We start from the raw sequence: 24,489 nt of genomic DNA, 5'->3' as shown, positions 1-24,489 counted from the left end.
CTAACAGCATTTTTGTAAGTCCAGAGACAGAACGGACAAAGGGACCCTATTACGGGGGTTTATCTCCTTTTAAAACTGCCTTCCTCCCACCAAAAGAGGTTGAAATAAAAAAGCAGCACCATTTTCCAGTGTGCTTTATTTAAAAAAAATATTTTAACATATGGCATAAAATCAGACTATGCCATGATGGTTCATGTAGTAATACAAGGATCTAGCTCCCTTCGTAATATACTGTCTTCTCCCAGCTGTGAGCTGTAGATAAGTCTGTTTTCCAGGGGGAAGTGATGGAAAGGAACTACAACTCAAAGGTTTGAATGCGTCCTGGTGACTGGGAATGCAGAGGTATGTTCCGAATACAGGACAGTTTGAGTGAAGACTACATGTGAAGCAGCATCAAAGTATGCTATTTATAGAGCAGGTGAGCTGTCTTTCTTCTAGGGTCAGTCCGGTGGCTATTTAGAAATCAGAAAACATCAGCTTTACAGAGCAGTTCAGTACGGAACCCCGTACAAGCTCAATGCTAATAGTGCAGAGAGACCACGGAGCAGGGCTGTGCAAACTTAGCGGGGAGAGGGGCTGGGTGTTAGGTCAAGGAAAGGTGATGGTGGTTAGAGGTGTCAGCTCCAGAGTCTGTTCTAGTGAAGGGCGTTGCTCCTGGTATTCAGTGGTATGTCCATTCCTGTGATGGCCATATTCAAACTTAATCCTCAGCTCACCAATCTTGGACTGGGGTAAAATATCCGGGATCCACTCAATAGTGAAAGGGGTCGGTTCCTTCTGATCAGGTGATGTGTTGCCTGGGGGAGAAGCAGCAAGAGGAGGTAGCATGTCAGCCGTATCACACTAACCGTGTATTAGACGGAGGTAATAAAATGACCTCCCAGACAGGGCTGGTTAAACCTAGGCTGAAAATTAAGGCTGAGTATCTGTAGGCATAGCCAGTCACTTAGTTGTCCAAGTACCCAATCTGTGGGCACACCCAGGCTGCCCAAGTGGCATTAATTGTGCCATAATAATGAAGATTGCTTAAAAAATGAACCCTACAAACACAGGCTCAAACCAGAATTCCTGGCCACTTCCGCCACAAAATTAAATCATGTCACCTGAGACTCAATGCCCTGCCCCTTCATTAGAATAACGCTTGCTTGCTTCCAGCCGTTGTCTTGTCCGTAAGATTTCTGGGTGGGGCCTGTCTCAGGACATGATTATACGGCACCAAACAGAGTGGGGCCTCTAGGTACTACCATGCTGTAAAACCATCTCCATTTTTCAATGAAAGGGTTTTCTCAGAGGTCTTTAACAGGACGATGAAATGAGTGGTGGAGCTGACAGTACTTGGCACTTGATTTCATCCAACACATTTACAAAGGAGGACAAAGCATCACTAGCCCCGTCTAGGGCTGGGGACACAGAGAGGTGAGGCGACTTGCTCAGATTCAGGCAGGGTGAACGCATGAGGCCTGGACACTAGTGGAAATAAATGGTGCGCAGATCTTGTGCCGACCCTCTGCAAGGATGTGAATTTCACCTACAGAGTCAGTGGTGGAGCTGTGAATTTGCCCCATTCTGTTCACTCCCTGAAGCATCTGACTCCGGCCACTGGGCTAGATGGACAACTGGTTTGATCCAGTATGGCCAGAACTAAGGACTCCTCACATATAAATGAACCCAGGTGTCCCGTCTGCTTCCCCCACTACCCCCCTGTGCTCAGACCACTGGATGACAGTTCTCTCTTTTCTCAAACAAGAGTGGTAGGAACCGGTCAGGAGGTAACAGCTGCTTGGGTTGATTTCACTCTTCTTCCCTCTGTTATAAACTTACCAACTTTGAGGAAAGTTTTGAGTTCCAAGGGCCGGAGAATTGGCTGCTTCTCCAGGCGCCCGTACGTCTCCGCGATGCTCTCCACTTCAACCTTCGGGCACTTAAACAGCTCATAGGTCCCATCCCGGTTCTGGATGAAGCTGCGTGTGATTTCCAAGGGCATCTTGCAACAGAAGCCAGGCACAGATGATTAGCATAGAGCTTTAGTGGCCGTCAACCACCACCAAGCTGTATTTGGCACTGTCCCTTAACCTGCAGATGCTCAGGAACAAGGCAGAGTGGGAGCGTACAGCTTCACACGCACCTGCTCACCACCTCTACAGCCCCAGAAAGAGAAGAGTGGGGGCGAAGAAGCCCATCTGAGCTTACAGTCCCTGCCCAGAGTTCCAGAAGAAAGAAGAGAGAACCCCACACACACCACCATCAAAGCCTTTGCAGCTGGGGCGATGAGTTAGTCCTTCTAGCTGAGGCTGGACTATGCTCGCCTGATCCCTGCTCAAATGTTCCCACCGAAGGAACTCTGCCAAACAATGTTTTCCGCTGATTGCAGACTTTCCAGCTCAGAATCACTGTTGTGAAGCAATCGAGGGCTCCAATTCAGCAAACTCTATGGCAGGGGTACCCAATGCGGTGCCCGCGGGCGCTGCTTCTAAATGCGCCCACGTCCTGGCCGGTGCTGGAGCTTTCAGCGGCATTTTGGCGGCGCCGCCGCTCAACGATGTCGCTTGCCCCTGACAAGCGGCGTCATCGAGAGGTGTTGCCCCCAAATTTCTGCGGCATTTCGGCAGCAACGCCTCTCGATGACGCCACTTGCCGCCGACAAGTGACGTCATCGAGAGGCGTCGCTGCCGAAATGCCGCAGAAATTCGGCGGCATTTCGGCAGGTGCTCCACCGCCGTCATGGTCCTTCATCTGGCACCTGCCAGACGAAAAAGTTGGGGACCACTGCTCTACAGGCTTGTCTGCACTACAAAGGCTTTGCCAGTATAACTAAACCAGCAGCACCCCCCAGTGGAGATGCAGTCCTTTTCCGGGTATACTTAAGCCACCTCCCCTCCCTGAATGACACAAGCTATACCAGCAAAAAGACACTTGCTGGTATAAGTTGAGTCTACATAGGGGGGGTTTCAGGCTGCTACATAACAAAGCCATGCGGATAAAACTTGGTTGCGTAGATCTGACTTTACCCAGGTGAGTAGTCCCGTTGAACTCAATGCGTGTGTTTGCGGGAGCAGTGTCTAACTCTGCCCTGTCTCCTCTCCAGCCTGCTGACCTAACCAACTGGGCTCCACGCTTGGTCTTTAGAGAGGAACCAGGAGAACAAACAGGCCTTACCTCAGGAGTGTCAAATATTTGCTTGACCTGCAGGATGTTGGTAATGTGCCAGGTGTATTTGGAGAAGGTACCCAAGGGCAGGGCATCTTTCCGGACAAAAGCTGTGAACAGGAAGACCATATTACAGATGTAGGGCCACCACTGTTCTATATCCGATGGCTCCATATCCCACCACCAATCTCCAGAGATAGAAAATGGAAGGACCACTGGCTTTGTAACCTGAAGGAAGCACCACGCATTGCAACCCGGCCAACAGTGTACACCCAACCTCACCTATAGCTTTTATACTCACGCTCCCTATGCAGGGCCTAAAAACACTAAACTAGACAGATTTCTGCATGGAAACCATCAGAGATTTCCCAATGTTCAGATTTCCAAAACTTTGTGCTTATGAGATCATAAGATCTTGTACCTGTAGTGGAATTAGGCAGCCGTTTCTTTGTGCTTCCTGTGGAAATCCTCTGCTGCAGGGCATCGAAGAAAGACTGCGGTATATGGAACACCAGTGGCTCTGGTTTGCCTGCACATTAAACCAAGAGGTAAAAAAAAGGAGCAGTTTGACTGGAAACAGGTGGTATGGGACATGATATGAATAAATATTCTTAAGTGCTTCTACAAGGATTTGGTTTCACTAGCACAAGAGATGATCAGTTTTGTTTTCCCTTTAAGGTCTTGTCAGATCTCACAAGCTAAGCAGGGTCAGGCCCAGTCAGTAACTGGATGGCAGACCTCCCCAGCTAACACTGGGTGCTGCAGGAAGGAACATACCCTCTGCATCAGTATCAAACCAGTGTTCCAGCATGGAATTAGGGGGTACTGGCCAAATTCCTACTTGGACAATTACATTTTGCCTAACTAAATTGCTCCTGCAATTTCAATGGGCTATGGAGCTTTTTGCTTCTTGCCCTAAATGGCAGTGTAGCATAGCTGTGTGCTGTTAACGAAGCTACCACATCCACTTTCAGTAGAAGGTTAAATGATTCATGGTTGCAAGGGCAGATCTTCAGCAAGTGTAAATCAGCAAGTCCACTGATGTCAGTCTACACCGAGGATCAGTGAATGGGTCCCACTTTACAATAAGATTCCCTTTACAAAGAGTCAACAAAGGTGTAATAAATAGTTAATCAATAACCGTAGAGTCCAAAAAGTTGCTTATAACCAACTACAATAACCTTCTACCGACGGGCTTTGATATCCATCTGTAGCACCTTCCTCCCATATCTGTAGCAAGCTTCTAACACCACTTATGAACCCACATACCAAGTGTGAACAGCAAAGGTTTGTAAAGGACTTTGAGACCTATCTGAATGACATGCACTATACTGAAGTGAGCTAGTTCTCATTAACGTTTGCTGCAGCAGACCCTGACTACCCAGGGTGCGTTGGCAACAATGGAGCTGTACAGACTACAAATGATGTGCCAATAAAGGATTTTTGTTTTAAAAAAACCTATAACTCCTGCTGACCAGAGGAAGTTATTCAGCCAGTGAACTGTCTTAGAAAAACTGTGCTGAAGCAGATCTTTCACCCAACCCCACCCAGACTTTTCAGGAAGAAAATCAGCGCTAAGGTTGGCGTTCCCCAAACTTGAATTTCCTCAGTACTGGAAAATCTTTGGTTTCCAAAGATCGTAATGTTTACGATCCCAAATCATGAATGGTTAGATTGTCCCTAGTGCTTCCTGAGCGGACCACTCGCTGCCCTGCATAGCCAATAAAGCATACCCAGATTTTGGGTCCAAGTTAGGTGCAGAGCATATCCCTGTGATCCCATGGGTGGGGAGAGGACAGAGAAGAGCTAGGATTGGATGTCATGCATCTGACGAAGTGGGTATTCATCCACGAAAGCTCATGCTCCAAAACGTCTGTTAGTCTATAAGGTGCCACAGGATTCTTTACTGCTTTTAGGATTGGATGGAGCTTCAGCCCATCTTCACTTGCCCCAATCGTGCTGCCAAGTGTCAGAGGAACAGCTAAATGCACTCTTGTAAGGACTGTAGCAGCGTTCTTTATTCCAGACATACCTCCCAGAACAAGAGGAGAACAGGGGAGGAGCTGTGTGTCAGAGATGTCTCCACGGAACAATGCATCCTACAGCTAATGCACCTAAAGACACAATCTAGCCTTAAGGGCAAAACTCATCCCAGTGCAGAAGGCCAGCACAAAGCCTCGGGTGACCAGACAGCAAGTGTGAAAAATCAGGATGGGGGTGGGGGTAATAGGAGCCTATATAAGAAAAAGACCCAAAAATCAGGACATCTGGTCACCCTAACAAAGCCTCATGCAACAATTTGGACCATGTTTGATGTTTACAGCCATAGTTCTCAACTAGGGGTACACAGAGGTTTTCTAGGGGGTACCCAACTCATCTAGCTCAGTGTCCAGGGGATTGTGACTCCCGGGAGGGGGGGTGTCACAGGATGGGTTTAGGGGAATCGCAAGTGCAAGGCCGGTGTTAGGGGGTGGCAAGCAAGGCAATTGCTCAGGGCCTTGTGCCACAGGGACCCCCATGAAGCTACATTACATGCTTCAGCCCTGGGCAGCAGGGCTCGGGCTTCAGCCCTGCCACACAAGGCTCCGGCTTCAGACAAGGCTCCCAAGTGAAACACAGGCTCAAGTACCACACTGACATGTAAGTACAATATTTATATTCCAGCTGATTTGTAGTTATATGGTAAAAAGGAGAAAGTCAGCAATGTTTCAGTACTAGTGTGGCGCTGACACTTTTGTATTTTTGCGTCTGATTTCGTAGGCAAGTCGTTTTAAAGTGAGGTGGAACCTGCGGTACACAAAACAAATCAGACTCCCGAAAGGGGTACAGTTGTCTGGAAAGTTTGACACTCACTGCAGAGAAAATCAAGACTGAAGAAAACACCGAAATCGAATGAAACGCTTGCCCCACCCCAGCCACATGCTCTTCTCCCTTTGACCCAGCAAATATTTAAAGCTGATCACAACTTACGCTGCTTAACTACTATTGCTGCTGTAAGAATGAAGCAGCAAGAAGACAAGATTCTAGGCTCTCACGAGGTGGCTCCCAGACAAAACTCACCATCAAATTGGTAATGCATGGTTTGATGGATGCGTTCGGTGACGCTGGTCAGCCATTCTTGGAAGGACAAGGTCACCTGTGACTCATCCAGCAGCTGATTACAGGCTAAAAGAAAAGGAAACCCTTCATTAAATACAATTGCTCTCTTTAAACAGAGAAGATGAGCATTCTTCACTTCCCCAATGCGGTTCCCAAAGGAAACAATAAGCAATGAAAGGCCACATACATGCTGGATTCACACCAGAAGCTCTCTGTGTGCATACATATATACCAAAGTATATTCAGCATTACAGTTATCAGACAGTTTCCAGAGCTTGATGCCCTTCACGAAATGCAAGGCAGAAACATAGGGTGCAGAGTATGTGAGAGCAAGGAACAGCAACATTTCTGCTATGATGAAGACGACATTGTATCCAGTATGCATCCCATTTTCAGGGGGTTATAATTACAGCTGAGTGAATGTTTTTTGACTAATTGTTTTTCTGCTAAAATTATTTTTTTTCAGGCTCCAAAACTATTTCTGAATTGGGGTTGAATTTGATGAATAGCTTCAGCTGGGGAAGAAAATTCAGAAACATTCTGTTTCAACAGGTTCATTTCAAGATCGAATTTAAAATCAAAATGTTGTCGGCTTTAAAAAACAAACCAACTTTAAAAAAAGGTGGAAAATACCCAAAATGAAACAAAGAACTCAAGACATTTTGGGTCAATTTGAGGAAAAAATTCACTTTGGCCAGGGACGGCTCTAGGCATTTTGCCACCTCAAGCACGGCAGGTAGGCAGGCGCGGCTTGCCTGTGGAAGGTCCGCCGAAGCCGCCGAACCAGCGGACCCTCCGCAGGCAAGTCGCCCCAAGCACGTGCTTGGCGTGCTGGGGCCTGGAGCTGCCCCTGACTCTGGCTCCAATCGAACCAGATTTCTTTTTCAGATTTTTTGGGGCAGCCCCCAGCCTAAAAAGCCATTATTCACTCAGCTCTACTATTAAAAGTCATTGGGGTCCGACAGTTGGCATGTACAGCCAAGTGTTTGTGTAACTTACACACACACACACACACACACACACACACACACACACACACACACACACACACACACACACACCTGCAACTTGACACCTGACTTTCAGAAGTGCTGAGCTCAACTCAATGGGAGCTGCAGGTGCTCAGCTCCACAGAAAAAAATCAGGCCTTTCATATTGCGTATGAACTTTCATATCAACTATATCCCAAAATGAGAGTCGGAACTCAAACCGGCACAGATTTGTGTGTGTGGTTCATTTTACATGCTGTGAGAAATTGTACTGAAGTCAGTGGAACTGTACACAGTGCATAAAGTTAGACAAGCGTGTAAGTCTTTGCAGGACTGGGGACATCATTACATTTTGCTCAACTAAATCCTCCCTGAAATGTCAATTGGCTACGGTGCTTTTTGCTTCTTGTCCTAAATGGCTGTGTAGTGTCACTGTGTGCTATTAAACAAATTGTTGTATCCAATCCAGAGCTGAAAGCACTTTCAGTAAAGGGTAAGCACCTGTTATGAGCTGGGAGAAACCCTGCCACGAATGAATTAAAACCTCATTGAGATTGATAGGTGCAAACTCACACTTCAGTACACACAACTGTAATCATAAGCCTCCACCTATGACAAAAAGTGTGTGTGAACCTGCCCAGTGACTCCTATTTTGGCTGAGTATTGTTTCGAGTAGGGGTGCGTGCGTGTGCGTGTGTGTGTAACACACACAAACTGAGAACAGACAAGGGCAGAGGCAAAAAACAAGATAACCAAGTAGGAGCCTCTATGAACAGCGTGACCCTCGAAAAAGCTGGAAAGCATGTTTTTGGGTCTAGTGTTGGCCCAAGAGGCTTGAGGACTATAAGCTAAGAAACTGCTCCTTTTGTTCTTGGTTCCTCTTGCATTCACAGGAGCAGGACGCTGTTCGTCCTTTGTGAATACACAAGATTGCATCAGTGAAAACACCAGACTCCATCAATGTCTATTTCCAACTGGAACATTCCCAGGGCCCTGAATTCTAACTGGCCAATCGGGTCAAAAATGGGCAAACTCTTCTTACTACTGCTCGTAATCCCATTGAACTGAAGCAAGATCAGGCCCCTAAATAGGAAAAAGTAAGCTGCACAGACCAGGAACAAAGATATTTTCAGCTGAGAGCTGATGAGATACAAGAGGGAGTCAGAGATTGCAGTAACTGCTTTTAAGCAGAGACAAGGAAAACTGATTTGTTCGGTCTTTTCTCTCATTACTTTTTCAAGGAAAGAGCTAGAGTGCTAAGAAAAATCTAACAAACCAGTGGCAATCATGAATTTCAGGTGAATAAGGAAAATGATAAAATAAATATTTTCTTTTCCTATTTATTAAGATCCCGAACCAAATGCCATTAATGTCTCACAGGTTCCCATGGGAATTGGATTGAGCCTTAACTCTCTATCACGGTAAACAGAAATAATCCTAAATATAGAGAGAAATAAGCGATCCTAAAATGAGAGGTAAATAAACAGTTCTAAAATATACATGTATAAATAACCCAAAAGAAAGCCAGGAGTTATTTGAGTTAGTGCCGTTTGCACTTGGCGTGTCCCCTGCCAGAACGACAGTGTTGGCTCTCCCTTACATAGAATACATTGGTGTAACTCTTCTGGCTTTGATGCAGTAACTCAAGAGTAAAGGAGGGGAGAATCAGGCCCCCAGACTTTAGAAAATCAGGAGACAGAACCTGGCTCGTCTTTTTGCACAAATATTTGCCACCGTGTGGTTGTCAAATGCCTCTGTTCACTGATTCTGGCAAAGAATCATCTCACACAGACATGCAGCTGGGAGACGACACAACGACAGTGACAAAGGCCAGAATAAAAGCTCAAGTCAGTTTTCTATTCCCATTTGGCCAAACGGTTCAGTTTTATCTTCAACAATTTTTTTTATTTTCTATAAACACAACACTATCCCCGCTATGTTTTTTTTAAACTCGGTATGACAAGGCACAAACCCAAGCAGCTACACGAGAGAGTCAGCACCATCTTTCAGACAGACACTGTTATTCAGGTGTATAGTTTTGCCAATATGCAGGAGAACGGCATGGAACCATCAGTTGCAATAAGAAAGCGTAGGGATATAGGGTCTGATTTTCATCTCACTCCATTGCAAACCTAGAGTTATTCCACTAGAGTTACACCAGCGTAGGCGAGAGGAGAATCAGGCCCATAATGTTTCTTTCACATGCAGGGCTGGTGCAACCTATTAGGCGACCGGCGCTAGGATTTGGGGGGTGGCATTTTCTTTGGCGGCGACCGCGGTGGCCGGATCTTCGGCTGCCCTGGTCACAGCCGGCATTTAGGCGGAAGGAGCTGGGGCAGGGGGGCGCGGGAAGGGCCGCCTGCAGCAAGTAAGGAGGGGGCTTAGGCGCCGCAAGCCTGGGAAGCAGGAGAAGTGAAGCAGCAATGGCGTGCTCGGGGAGGAGGCGGAGCAGGGGTGAGCTGGGGCGGGCAGCTGCCACACGGCTCCCTGGGCCAGGGGAGGTAGGGGGAGAGCTGCCATGGTGGCGGGGGCACCTCAGGGCGGAGGGTGGACTGCTGCAGGGGGGCGCCTCAGGGCGGAGGGGGAGCTGCCACGGGGGGGTGCCTAAGGGCAGGGGAGTGGGGGCAGGGAGCCACCGCAGGGTTCAGGGAGGGCTCAAGGTAGAAGTTTTGCCTAGGGCGCGAAACATCCTTGTACCGGCCCTGTTCACATGGGTTATAACAACTTTGAGCCAAATCACCAGCTGGTGTAAATATGCACGGCTCCACTGACTTCTATAGAACTATGCTAATTCACCACAGCTAAGGATCTGGCCCTTGGTTGGCAGGATTTTTTTCCCCACACACTAGGTATTTTTGTATTTCTGGTGCTCTTATGGCTGAGCGAAAGAGACCGCAGAAATGAAACTTACCTTGTTGCCTTTTTAGTGAAGACGCAACAGCTGGCTTTTTCAGTCCACTTTTCCTCAGATTGCAGTTGGCTGGATCTTGAGCCAGGAGTGGACTATTTCCTTGTGTACCTTAGGTTCAATTAAAAAAAGCTTTAGTTTCCAAGCTTTAGGGACACACTCTTTGTAACCTGCAGAGCTAGAATAGTAGCGTCTGATCGTCAAGTTTAACAACTGAGATCCCCAGGGGCTCCATCCTTGCACAGGGATGGAATCAACAAAGTGCTTTCCACTTCTAACAACCAGCACTCCAAGTGCATTCAGAGACAAGACAGAGGAAACATCTAGTTTCATTGAATCCCATTAAAAAATCAGAGGCCGGTTAGAAGATTCAAATGTTCCTCCAGGTCAGCAATGACCTGGTCCAATCTACAGACACCCATTGAAACCCCTATTAAAGAACTGAAATGGTCCCTCACCAGATGCTTCATCTTTTTTCCTCTTTTTTGGCTTGGAAGCAGTGGGCTCGCCAGCCTGCACGGTGGATTCAGGATGGCAAACTAACTGGGGCACTCTGATCCCTTTGAGACCTGGAAAAAACAACCACTGAGTCTTTATAACTAAGCAATTATAATTAAGCGTGAGGTTAATGCAACATCCCGGCCCCCATCCTGCAAACATGTATGTGCATGCTTAAATTGACAGACGTGCATAATCCAACTAAACTCAGTGGGGCTACCCACGTGTGAGGTTCCTTACCTGAAAGTGCAAGATCTAAACTTAGTCTGTATTTTCAAACGTTCACTTCTCCCTCTCCATGTTAATAAGGGACCTGTTTCTGCAAATCCTTACTCACCACACAAGTAAGGATCTCGGACTGCCAATAAGCCACATATCCAGAGTCCAGCTACCTTGAGTTACAGGTGTGAAAAAAATATGTAGCAGCTTTTAGAGTGAGAAAAGAGCTTCCTTCCCATGTGTACATGACTGTTAGAATTCAAACAAACAAACAAAAACAACTTTGGTCATCCCCAAAAGGGAATTGTTTGACAAGTTAAAAGTGAAAATAGGGTGAGGGATGGAGGGGAAGGAGTGATAACTAAAAGCATTTTGCCATTTTAACAATAACACTTGCTACTAAGGAAATGCTAGGATATTAGAGGTGGCAGGGGGTGACTGTGGAGGGGCAAATCAAAAGGAATGCAGACATGGATAAGAATCATAGAAGCATAGAATATCAGGGTTGGAAGGGACCTCAGGAGGTCATCTAGTCCAACCCCCTGCTCAAAGCAGGACCAATCCCTAACTAAATCATCCCAGCCAGGGCTTTGTCAAGCCAGGCCTTAAAAACCTCCAAGAAAGGAGATTCTACCACCTCCCTAGGTAACCCTAGGTAAGATGTCAGTGTAAGCATTGGTCTCCATTCCTTCTCTGTGTAGCGGCTTTTGCTTCCATATTAGTGATCCTAACTAATATCAAACCACAACACACCTCTGTATGGCCGGCACAACAGCTACTGTATTCAAGGCAAGATTCATTCATTTCCAATGCAAACAGGTACAACTCTGACTTCAGTAGGAACTGTATCTGCTTGCACCAGGGTTAGCGGATTTCCAAAATACGGCTGAAGGGATTGCTTTGTAATTTTAGAGGGAATGAACTCAATAGGCCAATTCCTCTCATGGGGTAGCCCCACCAGGTTAAACGGTGTTACATGAGAGATTAACCAGGCCCAGTATGTACATGTTGGCAAAATGGTGGTGAAAATGGACGTGATAATGGCTGAACAATAACCATAATACTTTGCACTTCTTTAGCACTTCTCACCCAAAGATCTCAAAGCACTTCACTAATCACTTAAGCCCCCAAAGTTCCTAGGTATGATCAGTTCTATTTTATAGATGGGGAAAGTGAGGCACTGATGGGTTAAGTGACTTACCTAGGGTCACGCAGCAAGTCAGCAGCAGCGTTAGTGCATGTTAATAGAGTTTGGCCAGTTAGAGCCTGGTTCCGATCATACACCAATTTCACACCACCTAGCACAATGCGACCATGATCCTTTATGGGGGCTCTCCCCTGCTCCCCAATACAGATAATAATTTACACTAGTGTAGCGCCAATGCGTAGTTTTGTTCCTGATCTTAATTACACGGGCATAAACCAGAATTAGTTCCGTAGGGCCAACATTATGAAAGGTATTTAGGAACCTACTTTTAGTAAGGATATTTATGCTAGATGCCAACTGGAATTTTAAAGAGCACCTTGGTGCCTGACTCCCATGATCTATCTTTAGGTCCCTAAATAGCAAGCAAAATCAAGCCCTTACTACTCACGTAGCCAATCTGGATTAGCTAGATGTTGGAAATAATTAGTTTACTCAGCTTCCACATATGTGTTTTTTATTAGTCCAAAGGCCACTTGATGTAGATTACCTCCAAAATACAAATACAAACATATATCCACTTTTATACTATGTCCTAGTGACAATATAGTTAGAAGCATTGGCCAAAACAGCATAGTGCCGTATTTAAGCAGGGTTGATTAGACAAGTCATCTCTTAATGTACACTACTTACAGGCCCAAATCCACCTCCCTACCCAAAAAAACCCTTTAAAGCCCATTAGACTTGTGCACCTGTAATCTTGAATGGAGAGATGCTCCCTCCCAGTTTAGCTACCCCAAGAGAAACACTCATCTGCCTCCCACTCCTAGGTTCTTGATTTTCTTCCACATAAGACAGCCCAGGAGGAAGGAAGCCAGCCAGCAGTGATCCACTGTGCTACTGCCTCTGACTCAGTACTCCCACCCAGACCACCCACGTAAGGTTTCTGCTTTCTCTTCTAAAGTAAGTTACGTACATGGGGATGAGGTAGGTCAGGGGTCCTCAACCTTTCACAAGTGCTGTGCCGAGTCTTCATTTATTCACTCTAATTTAAGGTTTTGTGTGCCAGTAATACATTGTAAAGTTTTTAGAAGGGCTCTTTCTATAAGTCTATAATATATAACTAAATTACTGTTGTATGTAAAGTAAATAAGGTTTTAAAAATGTTTAAGAAGTTTCATTTAAAATTAAATTAAACTGCAAGCTCCCCGGGCCAGTGGCCAGGACCTGGGCAGTGAGAGTGCCACTGAAAATTAGCTCGCGTACCGCCTTCGGCACACGTGCCATAGGTTGCCTACCCCTGAGGTAGGTAATCAAGCCTGCAAAGGGGGCGATAGCCCCCTGTGGTCCTGATCTGCTGCAGGCCACATTTGTTTTCTGAGCCGGAGACAGAAATGCTCTGCGGCCAGCATGGTTTAGCAGTCATCAAATGGGGGAATGGACAGTAGCGTTCAGGCAATCCATCCCTGTGCAGACACTCCCCATCAGTTGGAATACTGCTGACCAAACCCTGTGCTCTCTCATTTCCCCCACCTGCCCCGCCATCTTCTTTCACTCGCTTCGTCATTCTAAACCTCCCTGCAGGCCCACCCCGGCCCTAGCCCCGCTTACCGTTGGAATCGTAACTGAGGAAGTCCGAGAACTCCTGCGCCAGGGTCTCGTCGCTGGCAAAGGCAGAGATGCAGGCGAAGAAGTGAATACATCTCTGGGCAGCCTCTTCCTTGGCAGAGCTGGCCTTGCTGGATTTCAGAGTCTGGCAGGAGCAGAGAAACCTGTGCTCTGGAACATTCTTATTGCTCATCTTCTGAGCAAAGGAGGCATGGAGATACCCCAAGCTGTGCTTCTGACTGGCCTTGCACTTCACTACCAGGATGTTCTTGGTAATCCTTTGAACCAGGGGGCCGGTGGGCTCCGTTGCCAGCTGCCAGATTGTTTGCTTAGTTTCAGGGGAGGCCTGCATGGAGTTTAAGATGGAGCTTTTCAAGGTCAAAGGGGTGGCCTCGGTCTGACAGTTCACAGCCAGCTTGATGTGCTGGCACTGGTTTTCCACCACGCCTTGAGTGGCTGCCTTCAAACACGACGGGACATAGCAGCGTCCGGAGCTGAGCTGCGTGATGATGGTTCCATCCACAGTCTGGATGGTTGTCTCTGAAACCCCCAGCTCCACAAAGCACCGGTAGTCTGGCCCCCGGTCTCTCTGCCGTACCGAGTAGATCTGCAGATCTGAGCCCGTGATGATCTTCACAGCGTCGACGCCAGGCTGCTTCCGAGCGCCGTAGCGAAAAATCGTCCCGCAGGTTTTGTTCTTGCAGCTCAGCCCTCTGGTGCCGTTGTAAGTGCCACATCGGGGACATTTCCTTATTCCCCTGAGCGTAGCTTTTCCCAAGTCTGATAAGAAGGCTGGGACTTTAGTCCTCACTGAGTTCGGGTCCATCCTCCTGGGAGCCTGAAACATCAGGGAAGTCAAGAAGTCAATCAAACTGGATCTCCTGCTTCGCTTCCTAGCTGCTCATATTATTATTATTTGTATTACAATTGCACCTAGAGGCCGCAATGGAGCTCAATGCCCCAGTGTGCTAGGAGCTGTATAAACACATAGTGAGAGACAGCCCCTGCCCTCAGCAGATCAACAGACAAAGCAGACAAAAGGTGGGAAACAGAGGCAGAGAGAGGGGAAGTGATTTTTTGCCCAAAATCACACAGCAGGTCAGCGGCAAAGCTAGGAACAGAATTCAAGAATTAAAAATTATATTTCAAAGAGTGTCCTTACCTGTGTTGTTCATCACAGCTTCTCTTAATCAAAGAACTGAAAAGAATTTAGGACTAAATCTACAAAGGGGCCCCATAGATGGAGTCAGTCTCATGCATACATAGTCACTTTCCAAGCTGAGAGACTTGGACTGTGTGAAGCGGGGCAGCCACCAGCATATTCCTCACCATGTCATCTAACCCTAAGAGCAGCACTGAAGGTGGGGTGCTGTTTTCAAAGCCATGTCAGGGATCTAGATGCCCTATTCCCCTCCATTTCCGTGAGAACTGGGTGTTCAAATCTTTAGGCAGCTCTGACAATCTCAGTCACGTTGGTTAAAATAGTGGTGGCCGATTGATCCTAGTGCTTCTTTAGCTGGAGGTGATGGCGGAAGCTCTTTCAAAAAAAGCTCCGGGGAGACAATGCTCTCTCTCTGTCTCACACACGGCATCATGTTCAGGCTATACGTTACTTTAAATCTCTTCAGTCCAGGAGAAAGTGAAGTTTAAAGACACCTACTATCTCAAGGGCCCTTCATTTTTTATTTTATTTATTTTTCCCCGGGAATTTATTGGTGTTTTTACTACAACAAAAAGAGGTGAAAATCGGTGGAAAAAACTATTAATAATTTTTCTGAGTAAATATCAGGGTTTATTTTGGTGGATGGAAGGATGGGGGGAAAGTATGCAGTAGATTAATACTTTGATGAATGGAATTTAAAGTGATTTTCAGCAGAACTAAAACAGAACTCAAAACACAATTTCTCCTCTGAGTTTAAGAAAACAATATCACTTTAATCTTCAAATAAAACTTTTCATTGGAATAAACAGTTTGCTGTTGTAAACACAGAACTATTAGCCAATAAATACTGACATTTAAGAACTGAGCCACATGATTTGTAGTGCATACACTCCACTTCATCCTTTCCTCCTATTTTTGTTTTTAAACTTTCCTTGTGTGCTGAAACACATTCTTATACCAATTTTCATTTTCTTCCCATTTTAGTGGGTCAGATCTTTAAACTGTTCCCTGCTAACAGCTTGAAATGTGTCCGTGGTGGGCGTGAAATTCATCAGTATGTTCAGATGCGCAGGCACTTCAGGGCTTGCATGGGTGCCTGTTTGTTTATTGTGTGTATCTTCTAGCGTCACTACCACAGGATGCTTTGAATATACACACAGACTAATGTATTATCATATGATGCAATGCATGCGACATACGTATTTTCCTAATAAAGCAAGTTACTTTCTATATATTTGAATGATACAAAAGTAGGGTGAAAATCCGGGAAAAAAACCAAGATTTTTTCAGTAAAAACCAGTTTAAACTGAAAACAAAGGCGCCTATATATCCATAATACTACTACACCCACCTTGAGGCCTGGTCTACACACAGTTTTATACCGATATAATTATTTTTATTAGAGGTGTGTGAGTATTACCAATTATACCTGGTGCTACATCAACATAAAGGTGCCTTATACCAATATAGCTGACTCCTGTTCCTTCTATCCCATATGGGAAAAAGCTACACCAGTATAAGCATTTTTATACTGGTATAAATGCATCCACATGAGGAGAGCAGTACTGTATTATCTATACCCGTATGAAAGAAGTGTAACTTCCGTGTGTAGACAAGGTCTGAACTTAAAACTCTGATCAGAATGGCATTGCTATGATATTCTTACTATGTAGGGATCTCATCTTTCAGCCCTAACTCAGAAGTAAGTCTGCTAAAGACACAGAGCCTCCCCCATCCGGATGTAAATCAGGTTTAACTCCATTGATGTCAATGGAATTACACCAGTGTAAAACTGTGTTAGAGGCAAACCAGGCCCCACAAGACAACTCAGAGTTAAGGCTGCAAGGATCAGAGTCTTGACCCCTTGCTAGCAATCTGGATAGTACTCTAAGCACTAGGGCCTCTCAAAAGTACATAGGCATCTAAATGGGATTGTAATTCAGGCAGGTACACCTCTACCCCAATATAACGTCCTCAGGCATCAAAAAATCTTACCACGTTATAGGTGAAACTGCATTATATCGAACTTGCTTTGATCCGCTGGAGCTCACAGCCTTGCCCCCTCGGAGCACTGTTTTACCACGTTATCTCCGAATTCGTGTTATATCAGGTCACGTTATATTGGGGTAGAGGTGTATCTAAATATCTTTGATGATCTGGGCCCAGGTGTCAAATGTGGGCAGAGTTGTCTCAGCTCTTCTAAGGCAGAAACACTGACTTCTATACAGCTTGTTATAAGGGGTCTTTTTAATGTGTCTTTTAAATATATATAAAATCTCCTTTCTCCTCTGCATGGACATTAACAATTCCCCAGCAGCTTTCAAAGTGTAAGAGTTTGCTCTTGGTCAAAATTTGCTCACTCCCCACTGCTGCAGAGTGTGCTGTGCACTGGTTCTCTGTATGACAGCTGGCCTCCTGCCATGATGGTAGCCTCCTCTGTCTGTGTGGGGCTGACAATGAGAGTTCCGCATGTGGCTTGCAGGAAGTAGTCAATGGCAAACTGAATTGGGAGGAGGAAAGGCAGTTAGAAATGTAAGGGTATGTCCTTAGTGGTTATTAAGAGAGTGTGAGTCAGTCCCATGTGTAGGAGTGAATAGGGGGATGACATGAAAGATAAGGTGAATATGAGAGCAGGAAAACGAGATTTAAAAAATCAGTGAGATGAGGAAACAGTTGTGCAGAGCCCTGAAGGTGAAGATATGGAGTGATCAACTATTTTCCACATTTCATTTTATATATAACCTGTGGTCATTACAGCTGGAGTTCCCAGTATGCTGGGTGGTGCAGACAAAAAAGCCAAAATTATATACAATAGCCTTATAAATCCATCTCTGCCTCCACCCACAACACCGCAATGTCACGCAATAATACTGCTGACGCTTCCTTCAGAGGAAAAGCAACATAGGCCATAAGTTGTACTCACATCTTCAGCTAAGAATGTCTCATGTGGGCTCTGTGTCTGAGGGGGATGGGAAAAGGTGTGATTTGATGCTTTCAAGTCTTCCTGGAATTCTGACCAGTGTCTAGCCTCTACATTTTAGGTGTCATAGTGAAGAAATTCCATTTGATCTCTTGGTGGCAGCCTGTCATGCTGTTGCTGTGAGAGCACAACAGAGCAGAGCTGAACGGAGGGTGAAACCTGGATCTACAATTAATGCAGCAGAAAGTGACCTCTGGAACACACTGAACATCCAGGAGTAGAATGTATAAGGCTAGGATTTAAATGAATTATGTGTGCTAGGACTTTGGCAAAAAAATGAGAGGACCAAGTGATCTAATGGCTTTTACTATACAAAATGAAATAAACTAGGCTAGGCAGAATCAAATTTTATTTACAATTTTGACTGGTAATATCAATGGTTCATTGTAAGCTTTTTTAATTTTTATCTATTTAAATTGTCACAGTTGCAGGAAATTATGTGGTGGAGAGGGGAGGACCAAAACGATTTAATGACAGTAACTGTTGAGATTAAAAGTTAAAGTTTTATAACTGTTAAACACAAATAGTCAACATCACGTCAAAATACACAAAGTAAATACCCTTAAGTCAAACTCTAGTAAGTCTCAAATAGTTCTTTTCTTACTTTGCCTATCTGTACATTTTGATCATCAATGAAAACATTTTTGCATTGACTTCAGTGTACAGTGAAATCAACATTTACTGATAATTACCAAAAAAAAATCTCATTGTTCCAAGTCTAAATATAGCCAAAATGACTAGGTCAGAGAACAAAGTCCTTACTGAGACCATTAGCAATAGCCCAATGAACATTGGCAGATTTCAGTTTTCTTACAATGTTTTGTAGGTGGGAAACTGAACTGAGTCCTCACCAACTACACAAACTCTGTGCACTGAGACCCATTCACTTATTTGTGCTCAGAACTATCTAATGATGGAGCAAAGGATGATGTCAATTTATTTCACAGGATGTGGACCTTGTCATAAGTGGTATTATTTGTCTGTTCAGTACCAGTAATGTGCATGTGGATGATTTAGTTGGGGATTGGTCCTGCTTAGAGCAGGGGATTGGACTAGATGACCTCCTGAGGTCCTTTCCAACCCTGATATTCTATGATTCTATGATATTCTATGACAAAAGATGAGACACAAAAATAAAGCCATTTCCTGCGTCAATGAGCTTCCAATCTAAGCAAGACAGAGTCAACACTGGGAACCAGATGAAGAAATAAGTTGGATGTTTGTTTTTATTTGTATGGTAATATTGTCAACTCACTTGTGGGCATTCAAAGAGACGGGGTGAGGAATGATTTTAATGGAATAAGGCTGGCAATATGACACATTCACCAAGGACTGAATGAGAAGTTATGGAACTTTGAAGAACAGCTACCAAACATGTACAAACTTGGCTCTGGTAAAGTAATCCTATAATGTTACAGATTCAGAGGACTCTCTCTCTTTTGTTATTTCCATGTTAAAAAAAAAAAGCATGTAGCTAATACACAGAGATAATAAGAGCTCAGAAAATACTGGAGAAAATATGATATAGTTTGAAAGATTCTTTTGAGGGATTATTTGGTCTTTGTTCCTTGATTTAAATTGAAAAGATGCAGAGGAAAAGCACAGCAGTACTGTGTAAGCAGTGTGTCTGAATGCAGTTGTTTGCTAGGTGTCTTTCCTTCCTTAGTCACACATGGCTTGAATAAAATAAAAAGATAATTTGCAAGCTAGACTGAACAGATTGATCCAAATCATTAACAGCTTTTAGATCTTCCTAAATTAAATAAGTCCAAATTTTGCTGCACTGTCAATATGCCAGGAGCCCGAGGGCTGTCCCTATTTAGCCTAATCATGAAGCAGCTTGCATCCAGTCTCTAATACAAAAGGGTGGTTGGTACATTAGATGAGTCAAAGCACATGATATCCTGATCCAGCATTCTTCAGGATAAAGTTCCTTTTGCTTTGCCACTATGAATTGATTACATGAACGTGAGGCAAAAATATTGTTATATAACAACCTCTGCACCATCACATCACCAAATATTGAAGAAGCTGTTGTGTAGAATGCTGTATCATAACATCATGGTAACTCAATGGCCACCCTAGGCATTTCTGGCAACAACAACAAACAAACAAAAAAAACCTGACTGTTGCTAACACTGGGAGTGCTGGTGTTAACAGTAAAGACACTAATGTAGACAAGGCTCCCTGTGTTTTTAAAACCCTATCATTTGGCAGGTGCTCAAATTAGGGTTAGACATCACAGTGCTTAAAGCGACCACAGGCGATTTGTCTATTCGTACTAAACCTATCACGGATCTGCATCACTTTTAATAAAAATGAGCACGTTTTTCCAACCCTCCTGCCCCCCAAACCCTTGGTTAGTCACAGCCTCTGATGGTTGGAGGATGTCACATTACAGCACAGGTTGACCTGATAGTGGCATTTCATGGTGATACCATATCATGATACAAAGGTTTGTGATTTCCCAAGTGTTCTGATGTTTACAATGTAGCAACAATGCACAGAGCTGTTGTGAAGTTACCATAAAGATGCAAATTCTGTCTTCAAGGCATCATCATCTCACTATGCCAAATAATACATCACAATACAATAATGCCATGAAGATAATAAAGGACCCACAACCTGGTCATATGCACTTCTACATCATCGCATCAAGAGGCCAAACACTGTGATGTGACACTGTCATACCACAGTAACTTCATGGCATCACTTGGTCTACCAAACGCAGCCACATGCACTACGGCATCTTTACATTGCGGTGTCACAGTGACTGCAGAGATGACACAGCATAATGTCACAAGGGTATCTGTGTCACAGCACCATGGCTACACCAGTGTCATAGTGACACTGATGACATCACACAAACAGTATCACAGCATCACGGTTACACTTCTGTGTCACCATGGCACTGATGACATCACACAGGTGCATGTGCTGCAGCACCATGGTTACACCAATATATAAGAGAGACATCAATGACATTACATGGGCGTATGCACCATAGCACCATGGTTACCCCAGTTGTGTCACAGCGACATCGATGACATCACATGGGCGCATGCGCTGTAGCACGATTACTCCAGTTGTGTCACAATGACATTGATGACATCACATGGGCGCATGTGCCGTAGCACCATGGTTACCCCCATAGTGTCACAGCTACATCGATGACATCACATGGGCACATGCGCCGTAGCACCATGATTACCCCGGTTGTGTCACAGCGACAGCATCGCTTATGTCACATTGGTGCACGTGCCACAGTGATGTAAGGAGGGTGCTTGCAACAGTATCGATAACACATTCTGATGTCATCACCTCTCCCAACACCAGGGTCTGGAGAAAGGGGCCTGAGACCCCCATTATCCCCCCTCATTATTTCCCAGGATCCTCTTCGGCCTCCCTTATGTCATTTCCTGTTCCGGGGGGCCACAGCTGGGCCCCTCCAGAGCGAGACTTCGGACTAACTTCGCCCTTACCTGGGCGGCCTCCCCGGGCCTCGGGTCCCAGCCGGGCCGCCTGCGAGGGTAGTCAGCGAGCGGCCTCCGCCATGGCTCCTTACAAACGGCCAGCGGGCCTCGGCTGTAACGGCAGTCCCCATTGGACGGTCCTCCATCACGTGGTAGGCACGCTGAGCATGATGGGAGGTGTAGTTCCGCCTGGCAGCTGCTGGCAGGTTAGCTCGCTTATAATTTACTAATGCGCTGGGGCGAGCTTGCTATGGGGCAAACTCAGTAATGCGTGGGAGTGTAATTAATCTAATTAATGAATGAGCGTGAATTAGCGTGCCAGTGAGTTAATGGGTGCACGTGTAAATAGCAAATGAGAGGATGAATGAGCCAGTATGATCAGGGACCTAACTCCAGAGTATCCCTAAACCAGCAGTTCTCAAACTTTTGTACTAGTGACCCCTTTCGCACAGCAAGCCTCTGACTGCAAACCCCCACCCTTATGAATTAAAAACATCTTTTAATATATTTAACACCATTATAAATGCTGGAGCCAACAGAGGGTTTAGGGTGGAGGCTGACAGCTCATGACTCTCCCCCCTCCCCCGCCCCACCATGTAATAACCTCACAACCCCCAGTTTGAGAACCGCTGCCCTAAACCTAGCAGAGGCTGGGACTAGACAAGGTCATTCGAAATTGTCCTGTTCTGTTCATTAACCCTGAAGCAGCTGGCCACAGTAGGAAGACAGGATACTTGGCTCAATGGACTGATGCAGCATGACTATACTTAATGCGAATGATAGCCAGGCCACAATATGAAGTTCACTGGCATAGCTATGTCTCTCGGGGTGAAATCCACACGCCCAAGACACATAGGTATACCACTAGCTTAGACAGTGCTAGGTCAATGGAAGAATTCTTTCATGAAACTAGCTCCCACCTTTGGGGGAGGTGGATTACTTGTACTAATAGGAGAACCCCTCCTGACAGCATCTATAGCAGGGGTAGGTAACCTATGGCACGCATGCCAAAGGCAGCAGGTGAGCTAATTTTCAGTGGCACTCACAGTGCCCCGGGGCTCTGCATTTTAATTTAATTTTAAATGAAGCTTCTTAAACATTTTAAAAGCCTTATTTACTTTACATACAATAGTTTAGTAATATATTATAAACTTATAGAAAGAGACCTTCTAAAAACGTTAAAATGTATTATTAGCACGCAAAACCTTAAATCAAGAGTGAATAAATGAAGACTCGGCACAGCACTTCTGAAAGGCTGCAACCTCTGATGTATACTGAGACTCTTTAGAGCATTACCACTGTAGCGGTTTAAGTATAGATGTAACTTTGCCAGTAAGTTAACAGTGGGAGTGTAGTTGAGTGTGAATTAATAATTATGTCACAGTGGGTATGCAGAGGTGTAGATGTGAATTTGGGCTTGTCTGAACAAGAAATCTTTTACCATTTATGATACTGTATCAACATAATTAAGCCACCTAGATCTACTTCTATAAAACATGCATGAACACTTGTTCCAGAATAAGTGGCTTTTTGCAATTTAGCTTAATTGCCTTTCAAGGTCAGTTGAACTAAAGACTACCCCCACGTGCTCTTATATCTGAATAAGGGTATTCATAGGCACACTTATAGTGAGATGGGGCTTTAAATTCACACTTTACAGGCATGTAACTTTCCCCAACGAGCCCAGGATTGCACCTGCATTTAGTGAGAAAACTCATTAAAAGCACACTTTCACTTATGTGTTCATGAATTACACATTCACATTGGACTCAGGGCCAGATCTTCAAAAGCATTTAGGCTCCTAACTTCCACTGATTTCACCAGAAGTAAGGAGCCTAAATAATTTTGTGAATCTGGGCCTAGGTATTCACAAGTATTGACAACCCCAACTATCCAAAAATCATGTCAGGTACCCCTAAAAATCATGAGATTAGTTTAAAACTAATATCTTAAAAATAAAAGGTGTTCTTTTCATATGACATCTAACTGTGAAGCTTACTGGTAGAGCTTGGTCACGCTTTTCTCTAACACTGAGGGCAAGAATTCCCCCTCCCCCCCACACCCCCCCCAAATGAAAGCTGAGGATTCCAAGAGCTATGGTTTCAAGAAAAACAAAGCAAGACTCCTGGTACAGTCATGAGAGGTGGCAAGAGTGTGACCCTTTCTAAAGCAGTAACACCATGGTGCAGTGTTTAGATTGTAAACATTACATGGGAATGTGGGTTTTTCCTGTATGTCTCCAATGCATCACTGTCTTGATCTGGTCCTCAGGTATATTGTTATAGGAAGTCATTCACAATAATTCTTGTGGCTAAATTAAGCAACAATTATCCAGCTACATACTTACCCTACAGGGAGTGGCAAAACTACTGCAAGTGTAGGAATGAAATGAGAGTTAAGTTATATTAAGTTGGTAACAGAACATGGCCCTGAGATTTACAAAGTACCCAGGCATGATCAAGAGCCTTTAAGTTCTTATGGTGTTAGAAACGTTTCAGGTTGAAAAAAATCTCTAATTCCCCCAACTGCCAAATATTAAAATAGTGTGCCAATGATATATCTCTGTTAGCCAGCGGTGCTGGTGAGCTATTTTACTTGCTAGATCCTAGTAGAGTCTACTCTAGTCTGGTGACAGTGAAACACAGGCCACATTCTTATTGTCAAATGGGATTTATGCCTGCAAAAGGAATGCCAGATCAGCCTCCTAGTATGTGACAACAGTTAGAGCTCATCAGTAAATGCTTGGGCATGCTAGTGGCTAAGCATTGTCAGCCAATGCCACTTACATTGGTAAGGGGATTGCATCTTTTGTGAATACGGAAGCAGAGACTATTAATTGCTTTAATGTAAATTCTATTATAGATTTTCTATATTAAAATTAGTAAGTAGTGCTCATAAGCTGATTTTATGTTACTTGGAGAGGAAGTTAAGTGACAAACTGATTATTCGAAGACTTCTGACTCTAAAAAACATCTTGGGGTGCTAGAAATACTTAAATTAGTTTATCCATGACCTCTACCCTGGACACATGCACAAACCATTAATTGATTCACGAGAGAACAATCCAACTAAAAGCTAACGATTTGTGTAAGTGACATCAAGCTCACCACACCTTTGGCACTCCTAAAGGATTGGGCAGCACGCTTTACTAATATCACTGCATAAACAAATATTTTGTTTGAAGAGTAGAATTTAATTCCATCCCATAGGATGTACTCAATTACTAAAATGCTGCATATAGCTATTGGTGAGCCATGTAACA

The 24,489-nt window shown here is 44.7% G+C and overlaps 1 protein-coding gene across 2 annotated transcripts; it reads right to left on the bottom strand.

Moving 5' to 3' along the window:
* Positions 1 to 119: 119 nt before the first annotated feature.
* C2H2orf42 (chromosome 2 C2orf42 homolog) lies at positions 120 to 21,326 on the bottom strand. Of its 2 annotated transcripts, XM_030551945.1 has the most exons (9): positions 21,237 to 21,326; positions 13,616 to 14,450; positions 10,602 to 10,712; positions 10,147 to 10,254; positions 6,208 to 6,312; positions 3,569 to 3,676; positions 3,157 to 3,257; positions 1,822 to 1,984; positions 120 to 797 (listed from the first exon to the last, which is right to left on the bottom strand). In XM_030551945.1, exons 2-9 carry the CDS (start codon positions 14,436 to 14,438, stop codon positions 589 to 591), a joined length of 1,728 nt encoding a protein of 575 aa, XP_030407805.1. In that variant the 5' UTR covers positions 14,439 to 14,450; positions 21,237 to 21,326; the 3' UTR covers positions 120 to 588. The 2 variants fall into 2 exon arrangements, with proteins under 2 accessions (XP_030407805.1, XP_030407804.1); XM_030551944.1 differs by lacking the exon at positions 21,237 to 21,326 and having other exon boundaries at positions 13,616 to 14,459.
* Positions 21,327 to 24,489: the final 3,163 nt, after the last annotated feature.

This window comes from Gopherus evgoodei, chromosome 2 (genome assembly GCF_007399415.2).
Source record: "Gopherus evgoodei ecotype Sinaloan lineage chromosome 2, rGopEvg1_v1.p, whole genome shotgun sequence".
Taxonomy (NCBI): Eukaryota; Metazoa; Chordata; order Testudines; family Testudinidae; genus Gopherus; species Gopherus evgoodei.
The sequence above is the reverse complement of the archived record's forward strand: the minus strand, read 5'-3'. Positions and strand labels throughout refer to the sequence as shown.